The following is a 21249-nucleotide window of genomic DNA, read 5'->3' on the forward strand; positions in this document are numbered from 1 at the left end:
AACAGCTGGACCGGGAGAAGAGGAACAGGTACCCCCACCTCGACCAGTCCTGCCAAAAGGCATCCACCATGAACGCGTCGTATGCGGCTAAGGGCGCCACATAGAATGGGCGACGCCTAGACCACGCCGACTCAAAGACGTCCATGGCCAGGAGTTCATACGTCCAGCAGAGCCAACGAAACGAGTTGGTAACGACTGGCCAAACCAAGAACAGAGGAACGAACCGAAACAGTTGTCCGCCAGGACACAGGACACACCCCGGACATGAACCTCATGGTTAGCCAAACCCCGAGAATCCAGAAAACGAGCCACTCTAAGGGACCCACCCCAAAGGTCAAACACCTAAGAGAAACCCTGTGGTTCCAGCAAAGAACTGCTAGAGAACAGTCCGAATGGAGATGAATGGTAGAGCACCGTGTGACCCGAACCCTCCGAAGTGCAAACCAGACAGCCACGAACTCCCGAACCGTGCTGTGAGCCCAACGGACGGACAGACCCCACCATCCCCGGCCAACCTGGTGAGCACTGGTCACAAATCCCCAGCCGAGAGATGACCAGTCCGTGAACACATTGAGCGAAGGCTCGGGAAGGTGCCAAGGCACGGAACCCCGAAAACCCCAAAGAGGAAGCTGGTGACTCACCAACACAAGATCACCAGAGGAACGAACCCAACGATTGCAAGAGAGGCAGAAGGGAAGTCTCCGAAGGAACCAAACAGACGCCAAAGCCAAACCCGACCCCGCGGGCAGACCAGCACGTCAAAGTTCAGACTCCCACACAACTGCTCGAACAACCCGGGATCCCCCTCATGAACAGCCGAAGGCGGGACCATGGCCGCAGCAACACTTCTGGAGGGAAAGACAAGGAGCAGCCCAAGAGCCCAAAACAAGACCCAGCCAGGTCCGAACCCGGGACGGAAACAGATGGAACGGCCTCCAGATTACCAGGAAACCAAACCTGACGATCTGGAAAGAACCACACCCCTGGCGAGCAGACAAGTGGACTGACTGGGAGCCCACACCAGCCAGTCGTCGAGGTAGGCCAGACACCGAATCCCAAGCAGACTCAGATAGGGCACCAAGATCCGGTAAAGATGCGTAAATACACCAAGTGCCAATTACAAAATAGGGAAGACAACAAAAGCGGCAAGCCTGAAGCCCCACCACCAACTGTGCCAGTCCCGGAAAACTGGAGAGGAACGTGCCAAGAATTGACCTGGAGGTCCAGGGCCACCATCCAGGCACCCGTCCCCAACAGAAGCCGGACAGGAGACAACAGTCCTCTGATGAGGGCATAGAATCCAGGGCGCAGACTGAAGAAGTCCAGAAGAACCGCAGATTCGCCAGGCCTGTGCCTGCACAGAGCAGACGGGAACCCCAGAAGGATGGGGCGGATCGACCACGTCCAACGCACCCACTATGATGACATGATGAAGCTCAAGGGAAGAAGACCACCCCGCCTGCCATGATTCCCCCAAAGGGGAAGAAGCCGTCCGCCGCCACCATCAGAGGCTGGAAGACAACCAAAATCGCCCACTAACTGTGGGACCATGCGAGAGGCAACAGAGCAAGCTGCTTCCCCAGCACCCCATCAATAGAGAAGGGAACAGAGCCCCTTCCGAAAGAAAAAGTATACATACACATATATACATATATATTATGTACTCACCTAGTTGTGTTTGCGGGGGTTGAGCTCTGGCTCTTTGGTCCCGCCTCTCAACCGTCAATCAACAGGTGTACAGATTCCCGAGCCTATTGGGCTGTATCATATCTACCTCAGCCTCTACCACATCACTTCCTAATGCATTCCATTTGTCATCCACTAAAAAAGTTCTTTCTAATATCTCTATGGCTCATTTGGGCACTCAGTTTCCACCTGTGTCCCCTTGTGCGTGTGCCCCTTGTGTTAAATAGCCTGTCTTTATCTACCCTATCAATTCCCTTCAGAATCTTGAATGTGGTGATCATGTCCCCCCCTAACTCTTCTGTCTTCCAGCGAAGTGAGGTTTAATTCCCGTAGTCTCTCCTCGAAGCTCATTCCTCTCAGCTCGGGTACTAGTCTGATGGCAAACCTTTGAACCTTTTCCAGTTTAGTCTTATCCTTGAGCATATGGACTCCATGCTGGGGCTGCATACTCCAGGATTGGCCTGACATATGTGGTATAAAAGTTCTGAATGATTCTTTACACAAGTTTCTGAATGCCGTTCGTATGTTGGCCAGCCTGGCATATGCCGCTGATGTTATCCTCTTGATGTGGGCTGAAGGGGACAGGTTCCAGCCTACTTCCTAGCATCTCTCCCTCACTGCCTGCCTCCCTCCCTCCCTCTCTCATATACTGCCTCCCACCTAAGATCCCCCATCCACCCACCCACCCATCCACCAGTCAGCCATCACTGATACAATGCATACATTTGGAGCGGACATGGTGCACAGATGTTCCTTCATTGTGCAGATATGTAAAACAAAGTCACAGAATGAACACTCCAGCCTCGTGATATATCAAAACAATGGGAACAATAGGCTATGAATCTGTGAAGTCACAGGGTAGAAGGCCCTCTAGAGTGGTGGTGCCCGACAGGGTCAGTGAGTAAACTGGACCAACTCCCACCCACCAATCCATCCATCCACCACCCCGCTTCCTCACCTGAACTTGGTTCGTGTAGCGTGACTCACCAACCCCAATTGGGAAACTGGAACTTTCGGATAACTGAAGTGTGGAAACCAAGTGGTGCTCTGTATATATATATATATATACAGTAACCTATTTTTACAATATTCCTTGTCATTTTTTCTGCAGAAATGATGTATATAAAATGTATCCAGCATAATATCCTCTATGCATTAATAAAAAAGAAACTGCTAAACTCTGAAGAGAAAATTGGACTTAATTTACCTGACTTGGTTTTGAAGCCGAATTATAGGTTTTCGCTGGTCATCTCTGGAATACAGCTGTAGCTGAAACCTCATTCGTGCTACAGCCTCCGTTGCCTCCTTTTTCATTGGGTCCACATACAGTAGCAAGTTATTTAGTATGTCTACCACCATATTGTACTGAGGGAAAAATAAATATACACTATACTATATACAGTACATAAATGTTTAACTACTAAAAATAAAAAACCAGAGTTGAATGTAATGAAACGCCATTTTCTGGGTGAGACCCGGAGGCTCCCGGAGCTATCCAGGCTGATATGGTAATGTCAGACTTTGACATCAGTCATGTGTATGGAGTTCTGTGGGCCTACCAGGACCACGAGCCAGAACTTGACCCCCTTAAAGAGGCATATGGAACAATGGCCTATAGAAACCCCTGTGTGGTTGGAAGCATTCTATGTCTGCCATCGACCGAGTCAGGCACCCAGAAAGGTAAGCTTCCCAAAACAAATGGCTATTCTGGTGAAAATATTGCTACCAAAAGCCGAACAAATGGACAGAACTTCCCAAAAGAAACGAGCAAAGGAGCATGACGCCACTGTCTGCGCAGCTTCCCCCTCCACGGGAGGGGAAAAGGGCAGCCCAAGAACCCCTGTGCCAGCCATCCACATCTCAGCTGGACATCAAAGCAGGCAAAAAAAAAAAAAACCCAGCATTGAATGTAATGAAATGCCATTTTCTGGGGAGTCCCGGAGGCTCCCCGGCATCCCTCCCTCCATATCAGCCATCCATGGCTGATATGGATACCCTAACTATTTTGCATCAGTCAATGTGGGTGGAGTTCTAGGCCTGCCGGGGACCACCAGCAAGAACCTGGTCCCCTCAGAGAGGCACGGGGAGCAATGGCCCATAGAATTGCACATGTGATTTGGAGCATTCTATATCTGCCATCGACCGGGACAGGCACCCAGAAAAGTAAGTGCCACAAAACAAACTCCTATTCTTTTTAACAACAAAAATCGACAAACGAGTGGACAGAACTCCTCCAGAAAACGAACTAACAAGCATGACGTCACACGAGCCACGCCGCATGTCTGCACAGCTCCCCCCTCCCCGGGAAGGGGGAGCCCCAGACCCCTGCACCGGCGATCCCCGGCCCAGTTCCTGGGCTGATGGGATAGTGCATGGTCGTGTGGCTCCAGCTCCGGTCTTGTCTCAGTGCTGTGACTTGTTTGCAGTGCTGCTCTTACAGTGGTCGTGTGAGCTGGGAGTAGTATTCTCAGGTACTCGGGCTGCATGTGCTTAGGGTCACCTTCCCTGAATGCCCTGTAAGTACCGCCCTTGGGGCTTGGGGTTGCCTTCCACAAGTCACCTTGGTCTACCTCTGTTGGCTTTTCGCTGCTTGGCGTTTGGCCGCCCCGAGTGTTTAGGAATTTTCCTCCCTTGTTTGCCTTGGGGTAAGTGGTAGTTATAGCACTGGTGGGGCGCAGGGTACTGCGTAGCTAGTTTTCACCTATGACAGCGGCCGGCTCTGTTCCCTCTGGGTACATTGTCCACTTGTGTGGTTTTTCTGTTATATTTGTTAGCAGTTTGCTTGGTAGTTTGGGGCGACGGTTAGCAGTGCCCTACCTGGGATAACCCTTAGCAGACCCAGTCTAGGGGCCCTGGGAAACCCCCGGGGGCTCTCGGGTCCGATTGTGGAGACCCTTGCGTCCCCTCCTGTTTTGTGCAAGTTGAGGGTTGCTCTGTCCCTTTGAGCAGGCCGTTAGTGTGATTTCTGTGTGTGATGATGTAAGGGCGAAGAGGGAGAACGGCCTATTGACATAGCTCGGGTGCAGGGGGGGGGTTGTGTAAAAGCCTGGTTTGTGCCTCGGAGAGGCTACGGGATCCAGTAAGTTCAGTAGAACTTCGGTTTCAACACTTTTAACCCTGTCGTAGCTCAGTCGATTAAGGCAGTGTCTGGGATGCTCCTGGACGCAGGTTCGAATCCTCGTCACGGCCCTTGTGGATTTGTTCAGAGTGGTAGACGGTTGGAACAAGTTAGGTGAGAAGGTGGTGGGGGCCAAAACTGTTAGTGGTTTCAAAGCATTATATGACAAAGAGTGCTGGGTAGACGGGACACCACGAGCGTAGCTCTCATCCTGTAACTACACTTAGGTATTTACACTTAGGTAATTACAATAAACTTGGCTCATCACAGTGATTAAAGTAAATTTTGTTTAAGTCTGTTAAATTAAATATTTTAAAGTGTTTATTCTCTTGTTTTTTCACTTGCAATTTGTACACTGTAAAAAGCTTTAATTTTTTTTTATTAATATGCGATTGGCACAACACCTGCCAGGATAGTAACTGCGCTATCCCAGTTCACGTCACAATAGGTTTAAGAATGTTAGACATTTGGCAGATCATTGATAGGAGAGGTTCTGGGATGGTGCCCTGTGGCACTCCTATGGTTAATGGTAGAGTGGGAGAGGTTATATCATTGATGGCTACACATTGGTGTCAGTCACTAAGATAGGATTCTTAGTTCAAGGCGAGGCCTCGGATTCCATAATGGTGATGTTTAAGTAAGAGATAGTTATTGTTCACAGTATCAAAGGCCTTTCTTGGCTCAATGAAGAGCCCAATTTGGAAACTCATTTTTGTCAAGGACTGTAATTACCTAAGTGTAGTTACAGGATGAGAGCTACACTCGTGGTGTCCCGTCTTCCCAGCACTCTTTGTCATATAACACTTTGAAATTACAGACGGTTATGGCCTCCACCACCTTCTCACCTAACTTGTTCCAACCGTCTACCACTCTGTTTGTGAAAGTTAATTTTCTTATATTTCTTCAGCAGCTTTGTTTAGTTAGTTTAAATCTATGACCTCTTGTTCTTGAAGTTCCAGGTTTCAGAAATTCTTCCCTATCAATTTTTTCGATTCCCATTACTATTTAGTATGTAGTGATCATATCACCTCTTTTTCTTCTATCTTTTAATTTTTGGCATATTTAATGCCTTTAATCTCTCCTCGTAGCTCGTCCTTAAGTTCTGGGAGCCACTTAGTGGCATGTCTTTGCACCCTTTCCAGTTTGTTGATGTACTTCTTAAGATATGGGCACCATATAACCGCTGCATATTCCAGCTTTGGTCTAACAAGTCGTGAAAGTATTTCACCATCCATGTGTGTAAAAGCAATTCTGAAATCGGAAAGTGTAGCATAGACTCCTTGCATAATATTCTTTATGTGGATCCTCAGGTGATAGTTTTCTATCTAGAACCACTCCTAGATCTCTTTTTTTATCAGAATTCTTTAAAGATTTCTCATATAATTTGAAGGGCGTGTATGGTCTATGTTCTCCTATTCCACATTCCATAACATGGCATTTATTCACATAAAATGCCATTTGCAAAGTGATGCTGCATACACTTGTTTCCTCTAGGTCTTCTTGAGGTGCATGACAACTGTCTAAGTTTCATAACTTCACTAGTATCTTGGCATCATCAGCAAACATGTTCATATAATTCTGTATTCCATCTGATAGATCATTTATGTAGACAATGAACTGAACTTACATAGGTGCAAGAACTGAACCCTGTGGTACTCCACTCATGACTTTTCTCCAGTTCGATACACAGACTCTGATTACTACCCTCACTTTTCTGTCAGTTAGAAAATGTTTCATTCATGTTAGAAGCCTACCTGTCACTCCTCCAATATGTTCCAGTTTCCAGAACAACCTTTTATGTGGAACTCTGTCAAAGGCCATTTTTAGCCCCCGAAGCCACACAAGTCTTATCTTACCCTGCCACGACTCCGAAACCCTCAGACGCTTGGGAGCCGGGATAAGGGGGAAGGGGAGGGGTGGGGAGGAGCAGTAGGGTGAGCCTTGTCAAAGGAGATGTTCTCTCTAGCTAGAAGAGCTGGTGTCTCATGTCCAAGTAAGTTTATTGAGGCAATCAAATCATCTCAAAAGAATGGAGTAGCTTAGGCTATTTCTATCCTCCTAGAGGAAGCCATGGTTGACCTGGGTGGAAAATTTAAGCATCCGAAGGTAATGCACCTGACCACCCCTTACTACTGAGAGGTAAGTAGTGGTCAGGTGCATTACCTCTAGAGTTTTTAATTTTCATAAAGTTGCTTGTTTAGTTGTGCTTATGCTTGGCCTCATACAGCAAGATGGAAGCTGGTCGTGGCTGGTGGTAAATATTAATAGGTCTCAAAGTTCTGATGCAGCTCCATAAAGCAAAGCTAAACCAATGCTTAGTTTAGGTAGCTATTGACAAGGCCTTTCCAGGAAAGACAAATCTCAAACCTCTGAGTTTTATTATATTTTTTAATTTTGAGAATGCAATAAATTAAAACAATACTTCACCTGTAAGGAATTAGTACTAGCACACAAGTCATGATGCATGAGAGTGAAGGTGTCCACAGCTTCAACATTCCGATTCCATAAGTCGTCTTCTGGTAGTGGTGGCTGAACTTCTTCCATGAGTGACAAGTCAAGGCCAGTCTCTCCATATGACACATAATAAAACTCACAATGACAACGTGAAACAATTCTTTGCAGCTGCAATTAAACCAAAATTATAATAATTTAACATGATGTAACAGCAGAGTAATTGGATATAATTGGATATGATACAATGTAAATGCAATGACAATGTTTAAAGATGATGCAATGTAAACATTGACACCTGCCATAAATCATCATATGCTGATGACTGCACTTTGGAGTTAATAAACTGTGAGGGATGTGATGTGAAGCAGAGAAGGTCAAAGTAAGGGTTCACATACCTGATGCTCATCATCACTTTCATCCATTGAGCCAACTGTCTGTGACACAACACCACCAACTGACTGGCCACTCCCAACAATATCAGCCACTTCATTTATTACTTGACCATCCTTTTCTTCTATGTTGTCCACCGTCAGCCACATGATGTTGTCTGAGGGCGAATGCCATTAAATAACGTACATTCCATTTAAACTGTATACCAAAACTATAAATCAAATATGGATTAATATATTTTGAAATTCATCATACCCATTTGTGTCTCCTTATCTCCAGCATTAACTGTAGCATAGTACTGCATGCACTCCAGTGACCCAAACCAAGTGGTCTTGGTAACAAGAGAGTGATCTTGCCAGACGGGGCGATGGATACGTTGAAGAATTTGGGCTTTTGCTGCACTCAGAATGACGTAACCCTGTGTTTCACAACCTTTAAGCAGAACTTGACTATTGACTAGCTCAACTGAAACAATAAAACAACAATAATTAATACAAAATATTTTATCACTGAAAATAAAAATATATCCTTTTTGAGATATCACACCCGGTGGCTCCCTATATTAAGAACTGTGGTGTCATATGACAAGGATCACAGTCAGGCAGAACAACACTGGCAGTAGAATTATGTAGAATTTTTAGGCATCCTGTTGTCAGCAATGTGACATCTTCAGGAGTACACTCTGATGAACTGATACAGGTATGCCACCAGACTAGTCCCAGAACTGAGAGGTATGAGCTACGAGAAAAGGCTAAGGAAGCTAAACCTCATGTCCCTGGAAAACAGAAGAGTAAGGGGACACACAATAACCACCTACAAAATTCTCAGGGGGAATTGACAGGGTGGACAAAGACAAACTCTTTAGCATGGGTGAAACACAAACAATGGGACACAGATGGAAACTTAGTACCCAAATGAGCCACACACACATTAGAAAGAATTTTTTCAGTCAGAGTACAGTAGTTAACAAATGGAATGCATTATGCAGTGATGTGGTGCAGGCAGACTCCATACACAGTTTCAAATGCAGATTTGATAGAGCCCAGCAGGCTCAAGAATCTGTACACCAGTTGGTTAACAGGTTGAGAGGCGGGACCAAAGAGCCAAAGCTCAACCCCCGCAAGCACAACTAGGTAAGTACAACTAGCCGAGTTCAACTAGGTGAATACAGGTATACTGAGCTCACAAGGTTGTTGTTATTTAAGATTCAGCTTCTAGGAACAAAAAGTTCCAAGTAGCACGGGCTATGGTGAGCCCATAGTGGACTTACCTGGCACAGGAGAGGGGCTGTAACTTGCTCACAAGGGAAAAATCAAAACATTTATAAGTGTGGGTACACCTCCCTCTACGATTCACCTAACCCCCTTAATCGTAGGGAGTGGCGAAGCATAGGGTGAGGTATCGACTTGAGAATGGTCCAGGACGGACCGAAACGTCGTCGTCCCTTCAATTTCTAGTGTGTGGTCTGGTCAACATAGGGTGAGGTGATTGATGCCTGACTCCGGCTTCTAGCTGTTCGCCAGGTCTTACATCTTGCATCTTTTCCAGTCAGATACTTTACCTCTGATTACTCCCTTCATCTTTCTGTCAGTTAGACAATATTTCATCCATGTCACCCGTCCAGCATGTTCGTTTCCATAACAACTACTTGTGTGGGACTGTCAAATACCTTGTTTGGGGCCAGATAGAAATGGGCCACCCAACCATCTCTTTCCTGTAGTTGGAAATGTAGTTGGGTTCTTCACACACTTCTTAGTCATTCTCCAAGTGTTCCTCTCTGTCCCTACAGTCTAATCACATGGTCTAATACCATTCTTTTCTTCCGCATATGGCCGTGCAATAGTTTAAATTGGTATTTTGCCACAATGTAATTCTTAACCTCTGTAATGTGCCACATTTATTGTGACATTCTGGCTGTTCAATAAAAATAAAGTGTTCCCAATTTTTTTTCATTGTAAATTGTTAAATTTCCTTCCCTGAACATGTACGTGTAAAAAAACCCAGCGTTGAATGTAATGAAATACCACTTTCTGGGTGAGACCTGGAGGCTCCCAGGAGCAATCCAGGCTGATATGTATATTATTAGACTTTGACATCAGTGTGAATGAAGTTCTAGGCCTGCTGGGGATCACGAAATAGAATCCGGCCCCTCTCAGGAGGGGGGGTGGGGCAATGGCCTATAGAAGTGCATGTGATTTGGAGCATCTGCTATCAACCAGGCCAGGTACCCAGAAAGGTAAGCGCCTCAAATCAAACCCCTATTCTGGTTAAAACTACTACTGAAAACTAACGAGTGGACAAAACTCCCCAATTGAAAACGAGCAAATGAGCATGATGTCACACGTGCCACACCGCTTGTCTGCACTGCTCCTCCCCCCCCCCACCGGAGTGGGAAGGGGGAGCCCACAGAACCCCCCCCCCCATGCCGGCTATTCACACCACAGTGTGAGGCTAAATGTCAAAACACGTGAAAAAACGCTGACCGGGAAGAAGGAGGGTTGCTGGGAAGCCTCCAGGTCTCACCCAGAAAATAGCGTTTCATTACATTCAACGCTGGTTTTCTGGGGAAAGCCCTCGTCTCCCTGGAGCTATCTACCCAAAGCCAAGGACAAAAGAGGGACAAACATGGGAGGCAGAAACTACACGACCGAACCCAAAAGCAAGATGACTGGCAACACCAGCATTGGCAGCATTGTTAGAAATGTTCAAGCACTGAGAGTTTGACATGTATTTCGTAGATTGCTATAGCCACCTTCCAAAATTAGTTAAACACGTTTATTGTAACTTTTCGGTCTGGTTTGACCCACAGTATTATATTCTACAAAAAGGGGTACTATAATATTTTCTGTTGTTAAGTCCATAGTACAGTATACACAATTTTGAGCCAGATTAAAACTAGATAGAAATTCACTGGATTGGTCTTGTCCTTACATGTGTAACCTACGAGCCTTCTTCCTATCTTGTAGCTTTTTGGACATGTATTTTGGTTGGGGCTTGTACTCACTCCTGTACCCAGGAGCCGGTCGACCGAGCGGACAGCACGCTGGACTTGTGATGCTGTGGTTCTGGGTTCGATCCCAGGCGCCGGCAAGAAACAATGGGTAGAGTTTCTTTTACCCTATGCCCCTGTTACCTAGCAGTAAAATAGGTACCTGGGTGTTAGTCAGCTGTCACGGGCTGCTTCCTGGGGGTGGAGGCCTGGTCGAGGACCAGGTCGCGGGGACACTAAAGCCCCGAAATCATCTCAAGATAATCTTAAAATGTTAATTTGTGTTCCGGAACCGAGCACGTGGTTCCCTGTCACACGGCCGACCTGCCTCAGTTTACTACAGCTGCCCACTTAGTGACGATCGCGCCTATAAGAAATTCCGCTTTTGTGGTGATTTTTTGCATTTTGAACAATAAGTAATTATTATATATCACGCCATGAGTCCCAGGAAAGTCAGTGGTAAGGCTCAACATATGAAAACCCATGTAAGGATGACCATAGAGCAGAAACAAGAGTACAGAATGTCTCTTCCTCAACAACTAAGAAAATGTGTGCAGCATGGGAAGAATTGCAAACCTTTGCTGAAACGACTCACCCAAATCAAGCTGCAGTAGGTCATTGCCCCTATTCAATGACACTGATGCATCATTACAGACAAATGTTAAAACGAAGGGAAAACAAATGTCTCTTGACAAATTTGTAGTGAGACAAGCACTGAACCACAACCAGGTCCTAGTGGTATTCAGGCAAAACGTAGGAGAGAGAGTACCCCAGAGAAAACATCACTGCCTGATGTGATAATGGAAGGGGACTCCCCTTCCAAACAGTAACAACTCTCCTCCTCCCCCCTCATCACCATCTTCCATACACCATCAAGAGCCCTCCATAAAGGTAAGAGAAACTTTGGTACTGTATTGTAGTTAAAACAAAACATTGTATTCAATATAAAATGTATTTGTATGTTAATATTGTGGAGGGGTGGGGAACGGATTAATTCAATTCCCTTTATTTCTTATGGGAAAAATCGCTTCGACTTACGATCCGTCTCTGGGAACGGATTAGCATCGTAAGTCGAGGCCCCATTGTACATGATTTAATCATTAATATGTCATAATATTTACATTGCGTTCAACTAACCATTACTCATATAATTTATAATCTATGTACATGCATTTATTATATTATTACGTATGCAATTTATTATATATTACATGCATTACGTAGACTAACCTCATAGAAGACCTCCAAAATGTGTCATGGGAATCGGTTCTAGAATTTCATAGAATTTACAGTTCATTATGGCATAAGGATAGAATTTTTAGAATTTAATTACATTTAATCATAGAGATCCATAAGCCACTGGTTCTCTAATTTATTCAATTTAAACATTTAATTTATTTCTCCCATAAAGGGAGTGGTCCTTCGAGCATCTTAGAAATATCTATCATTTTATTAGCATATAAACTTATTAGCCAGATTTCCCCCACACAAACATCGCCACATATAAACAGAAACTCGGATAACTGACAATTAGGTTACATAAATTTTCAAGAACAACCCATTTCAAAATCTACAGTATCACACAAGAGGTCAAACTACAACAAGCTGAAGTTTCTCTTTTAAATTATACTTTTGATTTATATTGTGTGTGTAAATAAGCATTATGGTGGTGGTTGTACGAATAATTGTGAATATGGTCATTTTTGGACTTTCCCTGTAAGAATTCTGCTTATCTGAATGTCTTGGCTTATCAGGCAGGAGGCCCTTCCCATATAATTCAGTTAAGTGAGCTTAGACAGTACTTACTGAGCCACCTTTTGTGAATAACATCATCTGTTGTACAAGCTTTGACTCCATGTAATGTCTGATCTCGGGGTTCTGTGTTTGAGCAATCCTCGCTGAAGGCCACCTGAAAAGACAAAAGCATTAATGACAAGTAACATGAAAGATATTTACTAGACAAATTGACCTGCTGGTATGATTATCTCATTTGAGACAATTTTTTGCTCAATTATATTCAAACATCCAAATCTGTAGAATACATATACCATGCCTTAGCATGCATCTAAAAGCAGAAATAATGAAAAATACAAGAATAAAATCGAATTCACAAATAATACAGTAATACTGGTGAAGAAATATACTGTATTGATAAAAAATAAATCATGAAAATAAAAAAATATTTCCTTTCAATTTATCTATAACAGTTCTTCTGTAGGTGACAGATCAGCTGATTTCTCTTCTTGTCACGTATCTTTTTATTTATAATTTATTTACCGGTAGATCATTTGTACAAGATATCACAAGAAAAATATATAGAAAAGCATGTTGATATTTTATTTTTTAATGAACTGTACCTGATTATTGTCTGCTTCTGCAATCAACTGTTGCAACATTGCTTGAGCATGGCCTGATTGCAGACGAGACATAGGTGATGGTGTTGCTTGTACAGGGGGGACCTGAGGATATCAGAATAGTTTTAAGGGAAACACATCTTCATAATCATCATCAGAGATACGAATGGAGCATATTTACTAAAAAAAAATATACAGAAAAGGAGAAAATCTGAAAGGAATCCTATATACAGTTATGTGAAGAAAATGAATGAATGACTCTGAAATATGGATACAACAGAGTTGATATTGCATCACTGCATAATATTGTGCTTGTTATACATCATTGCAAAAGATCATGGCATTTAGACCTTTTGCTGATGAGTAAGTGGTCTCCAAATTGGGGTCCAAATTTCTCACGACAAAATTTTACAGTGATTTTAGCATGGATAGATAGCTGAATGGCCACCCATACTGCTTTTTTTATTACACTATGTTATTCTACACCAAAAGTTGTCCTGGAATGTCAAATTTCACACTCCTACAGGCAATACAAGTGATTTAGCAAAGGGCCAAAGTTGGTCATTTTTGTGGTATTTACGCATTAACAGGACAAGAGCCCATTGTATATGGACCTGTTATTTAAGAACCAAAGCAGATCGAGCTCTAATATTTTGCAAAGTGTCATTTGGGGTCTAGGGCTATCTTACTGCAAAATTTCATGGCATTTGAAGAAGGTCAAGTGGGAGCCATAAGTGACTTTGGTGATTTGAGATGGAATGACCCACTTACATCATTTGTTGAACTGAGGGTCGGGTGGCCAATGAGCCGTAGCCTGCCCCCTTTCTCTTTCCAAAGGATGATAAAAGTGGGGTGAATGAGCAGGCGCTGGTTTATAATATTTTCGATAATTATTTTCACAGTTTAGGGAGTTCTATGGCAGTTTTTGAGCCTGCAGTTCTTGGAGGCAGCCAGTTGTGGTGTATTTCGGCTCACTGACTTTCTGGGTGCCCTTCTCGGTGGTGGCATAAATTAATAATTTAATATATAAGTGCCAAAGCTCTCTTCCCCTCTGTGAGGTGACCAGGTTCTGACTTTGGGCCTCCGGTAGGATGGAGAAGTCCACCTAATAGTTGGCATCAATATCAGTGATGGTAGCTTGAGGGAGCCACAAGGGACTCCCTCCAGAAAGTGCACACATTAATTAAGACAGCTCAATAAAGATAGTACCTGCAATGCTGCTGTTGGGGAAGTAAGACTCTGAGAAGTGTTGCCATCAGTAAGAGAGCGACTTCGAGGCTTTTGAGGTGTTGAAGCCTCTGGATTGTAGTTCTTTATTATATCAGGGGTGAGATTACGACGCAACTGTTGTGACTTGGTCCAGGAGTCATAGAGCGCTAAGACAATGTCACGATTATTGGTTGTCCATGCACCCTGCAATGGTAAGACACATTTTAGAAAATTATGCCAATGCATTATTATATGGCAGTGACTGTAATATGCACTGATGAGTAACAAAAGAGAACATTACAAAATAAATTGGAACAGATTAAAAGCACCATCATTATCATTACCTCATTTCCAACAATGAGTGAAGAGGTAATTAACAGAGAAGATAGGGAAACAGCAAAGAAAAATAAGGGCAAAGCTGTTAAGAAAAATGACATCAATCCTTCACCGTATCTTTACACACTGTAAATAGATACAGAATAGAATGAGACAGTTTTCCACCACTCTGTGAACTCTGTCCCAACATTGTAAGCTTGTGGACCACTTGTGGTCCACAGTCCACTTGTGTGGTCTATTTGTGTGATCCAACTTGTCATATGAAGGAATTATTAATTGTAATCTGTGATGGTATGGTAAAGTTTTCACCACTGTGAACTCTTTCCCAACATCGTAAGCTTGTGGACCACTTGTGGACCACTTGTGACGTCCACTTGTGTGGTCCACTTGTGTGATCGAAGATCCACTTGTCATATGAAGGAATTAATAATTGTAATCTGTGATAGAATGTGAAAGTTTTCCACATGTCTGTGAACTCTGTCTCAACGTCGTAAGCAAATCCGAACATCCCCCGCTTCGGTGAACCATTGTTCGTCGAACCGGGTGAGTAAATCCGGCCTGAAAAGTGTGCGAACTAGCCGGAGATTCGTTGAATCGGGGTACGTTGAATCGAGGTTGTACTGTATACACAGGTTATATATAAGTATCTGCATGTTTTGTTCACCATAACGAACCACTAAGTTGGTATTATGAGTCAAAAAGCAACGAGGATTGACCACCACACACCAGCCAGCCACTCGCTGCCACTCATTCCCTCAACACCTCACTCGCCCACATTCTCCTCCCACCATACTGTTTTTGCTTTTATTCACTATATAGTATCCACTCAATTTAACGGCCTATATGGGGCTGTACCCTGGTCGTCGGCCGGAGCTCCGTTATTTCCGAAGTTAAGTCGAGTCGGGTAATTTTTCAAGTAACATTCAGGTAGGATATATTTTATACTGTATAACTAAAATTAAATAAAGTTCATTGTGTAATTGTTGCATTCCAATTTAGTGCCATGCCGACGATTAAGCCAGCTGGTGGCTGCTGCATGGATGATGTGCGAACACGGTCTGAACAAGTCCAGATGGGTGGGAAATAATGGGTTCATTCCTTGGTATTGCAAAATATTTCATGTCAATCAGTGATTGTTAATATTTTCTCAATAAAATTTTAGAGATGTGTTTTGTTTTACCCTGAACAGTGCAGGTAATGTATTTTTAATGTTATGACACCGGCTGTGGCGGCCAGGCCATAATAATGGTGATCGAGCCTTGTCACTGAGAGCTAGCCAAGACAAAATATTTTGAGTTCACCTTTTCTCTGCTAATGATAGAATATACATTTGCAGAGATTAATGTGTAGTTTTTGTTGAAGAAAAAACAATTAATATGTTGAAATACTATAATAAAATTGGTAAATTGACTTACTTTTAATGAAGCTGAAGAATAAGAAGCTGTGAAGATTACGTCATCCTCTGCAGCGCTTGTTTTATATTGTTCAGTACTGTATACAGGGTACATACAGTATGTACACTTATTTTCAGGCATTCACTTCACACAACAGCTAGCCTTATTACTAATTCACATGAGTTCTAATTCTAATTCACAATTGAAAATTATTTCTACTGTATATTCACACTGTACAGTATCTTTTTGTCAAGGCTTAAATAATCATTAACACTTACAATACTGTACTCTATCAACACTTCTTACAGTAATTTAGATGCCTTTCCATCATATTTTATATCGTTAGTGGAGGCTACACGACTTTTGATAGGAATTCAGCATCGGCGGGTGCAGCATGGCTTGTTGGGCACTCGTTGCCAGCGAATGCTGCATGACTTGTTGAATTCCCTGTGGGTGCTTTCACGAACCGTTGAAATCATCAATTTATCTATTTTTGTCTGAATCAGATTTTCTCTGGCTAATATTCTGAGACAATGCTCTCAGCCGCGAGAGTTAACAGTAAGCAATGCGGTCACACGGCCAGGCGCAGTACATTCTAGGTCCGTGGGGAAAAAAATACCTATTGCCTATACTATAAAAGGTATTAATAAGAAAACAAAGAATTACAGGGGTCTTCTTTAATAATATCATCGCTAAATAATAGCATGAACATATATATTATGACATTTTTAGGCGATGCTGTGGTCACAAGCTGAACAGCAGTGCTGAGAGCTCATGCTGCGTGCATCAGGCTTGGTGGCTAACTCAATACTGAGGCCCTCACACCCGTGAATTTGGCCCATGATTTAAAAAAAAAAAATGGCATCTGTTTACAAGAGCCCTGATGAAGGTGAGATGAACCCTGTGCATCGGCGTACCGTTTAAATCTTGCGTAGTACTCCAATACATCATATGATGGGATGCGCATTTTATAGCAAGTCACTCAACCCATCATATGACGTGTTGCACAACTTAAGGGTTAATTAAGTGAAACAGTACTGTTGACACATGCTACGTGAGAGTACTATGAGCTACTACTGCATGCACTACTCATGGTCGCTCTCTCAGTACCAAAGTCTTCAAGTCCAGGCAGGAACCAACAATTTTTTTTCCAAAGATGATGTCTGTTTACTAGAGGCCTGAGGAAGTAGATGTGAGTCCCATGTACCTGCAGGAGTTTTAAATCTTATGTGGCACCTTAAAACATCCCTCACTGTTAGGTAGTTTATGGATAATTGGAGAGAACATTCTTGGTTGTGTCAACAGTTTAAGGGTTAAATAATTAGGAAAAATTACCTTGAGGCCGTATACAACAAGGCGGTGATTTGGGGTATCACGCTGGTCTGGATCATGGCTAGTTCCAGAAGGGGTTGAGGTCAAGGTCTCACGCATGTAGGCCACTTTGCTCACATTCAAGAAATAAAATTTTTCAACTGGTTGAGATAAAGGTTCCTGAAATTTATTATATATTTTTAATTTTAAGTCTAGCAACGTTTTAATAATAATAATAATAATATAATAATAATAATAATAATAATAATAATAATAATAATAATAATAATAATAATAATAAAAAAACCAGTGTTGAATGTAATGAAATGCCATTTTCTGGGTGAGACCCGGATGCTTCCTGGAGCTATACCAAGCTGATTGGTATATATTAGACCATGGCAACAGTCAATTGAAGGAGTTCTAAGCCCAGTAGGGACCAGAGCCAGAACCTGGTCCCCTCAAGAGACCCACGAGGAGCAATGGCCTAAAGACACCACCGTGTACTTGGAAGCATTCTTTGTCTGCCATCTACCAGGTCAGGCACCCAGAAAAGTAGGAATTCCAAACCAAACTACTACGACCTACGATGCGGGTGGCCGCAAGGGCCGCCCGCACCGCAGCAGGTTGATTGCGATAAGCCAAAAACCTCCGGAAAAACGGAACCAAAGCACCCGGGGAACAAGAAACCGAACCAGGGGAGGGGCAGACACCAAATCCAACTTGTACGCAGGGGGGGGGGAAGAAAACCCCACTCCTTGTAACAGTAAACCCCGCTCAGAGGGTAGAAAAACCCAGGCGGGGTCCAGCGGGGCCCAAGGCCCCCAAGTCAGCCCCTTCCCAGCCCCAGGTTCCTCTTCAGCAGGAACTGGGCCCAAGACCTCCCCACAAGCACCAACCCCACTAGACAAGGCCGGGGTAGCCGTAGAAGCCGGATAGAATGAGGCCCACTGGTCAGACCCAGAGGCTTCGGTTGGGGGAGGAGACTCGAATGCCTCCGTCGCCACACCAGAAGTGGCATCCCCCGAGGCTGCCCAAGTCTCAAGACCAACTAACCCCTGCCCCGACTCTGAAACCCTCAGACATTTTGAGGCCTGAAACAGGGGAGCGGGACCAGAACAAACAACAGGAAGGGAAGAACCAGGAAGTGTGAACTGAACCAGGGTCGAAGCGACCCCCACCCTCAAATCCGGGTCCCTATAAGCAAAACGGGGGAAACCGCGGGGCATCTGGGTGAGCAACCAACCTAGCGCATTGCAACAACCGAAACCTAGGATTCAACACCAGAGCAGCCTGTACCCTAAGATTATCATCCATAGATTGGGTAAATTTTAGTCACCAGCAAGAAACAAGAAGGATCTGGAGGTTGATATCACACCAAACCTGTCCCCAGAAGCCCACATCAAAAGAATATCATCAGCGGCATATGCTAGACTGGCCAACATAAGAACTGCCTTTAGAAACTTGTGTAAGGAATCCTTCAGAATCCTGTATACCACTTATGTAAGTCCAATCCTGGAGTATGCAGCTCCAGCCTGGAGTCCATACCTAGTTAAACACAAGACAAAGTTAGAGAAGATTCAGCGGTATGCCACCAGGCTCGTCCCGGAACTAAGGGGATTGAGCTACGAGGAAAGGCTAAAGAAGCTGAACCTCACATCCCTGGAAAACAGAAGAGTAAGGGAAGACATGATAACCACCTACAAAATTCTCAGGGAATTGACAGGGTGGACAAAGACAAACTCTTCAGCACGGGTGGGACATGAACAAGGGGACACAGGTGGAAACTTAGTACCCAGATGAGCCACAGAGACGTTAGAAAGAATTTTTTCAGTGTCAGAGTAGTTAGTAAATGGAATGCACTAGGAAGTGATGTGGTGGAGGCTGACTCCATACACAGTTTCAAATGTAGATATGATAGAGCCCAGTAGGCTCAGGAATCTGTACACCAGTTGATTGACAGTTGAGAGGCGGGACCAAAGAGCCAAAGCTCAACCCCTGCAAGCACAATTAGGTGAGTACAGGACTCAGGGTCTAAAGTGTCAAGGACCCAACAGGCTGCATGATGACGGCAAAAACAGTGAGGGTCGCCCTGAGACAAGGGGACCGAACAACCCTCAAACTCACACGAAGCGAGAGGTGACCCCGGGGTCACATCCATCAGACCCACGCGTCCCCTATGGAATTCCCAGGGTCCTGAGCGTTTACTTAAAGAGGACTCGCACTCAGGTAAACCCAGGCATGGTACTGCTAACCGGCTCCCAAAACTACCAAACAAACTGTCTACAGCTGAACCCCAGGGACGTGTACACTCACAGGGACCAGGCAGGGGGCACCACCAAGTATCAGGGTGAGGCCAAACACCAGTGGCAAATAGGGCAGAACTCCCCACCAAGGCAAAAAGAAAAAGAAAAACAAAACCCCGCAAGAGGACAACGTACCCCAAGGAACAGAGACGGTCTCTGTGATAGGTGACAACTAGCTGCACAGCACTCTGCACCCCTTACCAGTGCAAAAACTGCCTCTTACCCTAAGGTTAACTAGGGGAGACAACCCCCCCCCCCCCAAGTACCCAAAGAGCGGCCGAGAAACTGAGCAGTATCAGTATAACGGACACACAGAGGCCAACCCCGAGGAACTTGTAGACGGTGGCCCCAAGCTCTAAGGGCAGTACTTACAAGGCACCTAGGAAAGGGAACCCTAGGCGCATGCAGCCCGAGTACTGAGGAATAACTCCTGGCTCTCGCACCCCTGGAGTACAGCAGCCACACACAAGGCACAGCGCCGCAAAAGTACTGGAGCCAGAGCACACAACCGAGCCGATAGCATCAGCCTCAAGAACTGGGGTGTGGATCGCCGGTGCAGTAGGTGTGGGGTTGCCCCTTCCCCCTCCCGGGGAGGTGGGGGCTGCACAGACAGCGGCACGACGACGGATGACGACTTTGCTCGTTTTTGTTTGGGGAGTTCTATCCACTCGTTCGGCTTTTGGTTGCAATTTTCACCAGAATAAGGGTTTGTTTTGGGATGCCTACCTTTCTGGGAGCCTGACCTGGTCGATGGCAGACATATAATGCTTCCAATTACACAGGGGGGGGGGGGGGTGTCTATAGGCCATTGCTCCCCTTGCCTCTCTGAGGGGGCCAGGTTCTGGCTCGTGGTCCCCGGTAGGCCCATAAGAACTCCATACACATGACTGATGCCAAAGTCTGACATTAGCACATCAGCCTAGTAAGCTCCGGGAAGCCATAGGGGCTCCCCTTAGAAATATGGGTTATCATTTTCTCTCAGACCTTCTTTAAAATATATAGAAGAATGAAGAAATACATCAAACAACTTGCGAACATGTCAAACCCTGTCAACCTTTAAACCCAAAAATGTGAATAAACAAATATTTACCCCAAAAAATTCTTTTAAGCAAAGAATTAAGAGTGTAAATTTCTTATTATGCTAGAAAATAATCTAAAAGAGTACCTGTTGTTCTTCATTGGGAAAACATGTATAATCTTTCAAGACACTCTGAAGCCGGATCTGAGCATGACACAATTCAGTGTTAAGAAAGACAATACTCCAGCAGCTACGTGGACGATGTCGAAGTCCATCGTTGACTGGTATCAATGCCAAGTTATGCTCTGAAAACAAAAATATTGCATGAAAAATAATGGCCAAGCAGTTGTGGTATTAAAGGGACAACTGTAACAGAGTAATTATACTACAGTATATATAACCTCTATGGGGCACTTAACCCAGCACTTCCGCCTCCTGGGGAGGGAGGAGCTGCACAGACAGCGGCACGGTGACGTTTGACGTCATACTTGTTTGCTTGTTTTCTGTTGGGAAGTTCTATCCACTAGTTCGGCTTAATGATAGCAATTTTTACCAGAATATGGGTTTGTTTTGGGATGCTTACCTTTCAGCATGTTTGACCCGGTCAATGGCAGACGTAGAATGCTTCCAACCACACGGGGGTTTCTATAAGGCCACTGCTCCCCTTGCCTCTCTGAGGGGGCCAGG

At 44.4% G+C, this 21249-nt stretch overlaps 1 protein-coding gene across 1 annotated transcript in view; it reads right to left on the reverse strand.

Moving 5' to 3' along the window:
* The window catches only part of hob (bridge-like lipid transfer protein family member hobbit), a 118498-nt gene that overhangs the window by 27696 nt on the left and 69553 nt on the right, over positions 1-21249 (reverse strand). The window contains exons 30-38 of the mRNA XM_045768139.2: positions 20710-20867; positions 17266-17421; positions 14201-14404; positions 12995-13096; positions 12444-12546; positions 7904-8113; positions 7654-7805; positions 7232-7426; positions 2894-3051 (exon numbers count right to left, since the gene is read on the reverse strand). Of these exons, the coding sequence (XP_045624095.1) occupies positions 2894-3051; positions 7232-7426; positions 7654-7805; positions 7904-8113; positions 12444-12546; positions 12995-13096; positions 14201-14404; positions 17266-17421; positions 20710-20867 (1438 nt within the window). The remainder of the gene's footprint in view (positions 1-2893; positions 3052-7231; positions 7427-7653; positions 7806-7903; positions 8114-12443; positions 12547-12994; positions 13097-14200; positions 14405-17265; positions 17422-20709; positions 20868-21249) is intronic.

Source organism: Procambarus clarkii, chromosome 91, assembly GCF_040958095.1.
Source record: "Procambarus clarkii isolate CNS0578487 chromosome 91, FALCON_Pclarkii_2.0, whole genome shotgun sequence".
Classification (NCBI taxonomy): Eukaryota; Metazoa; Arthropoda; class Malacostraca; order Decapoda; family Cambaridae; genus Procambarus; species Procambarus clarkii.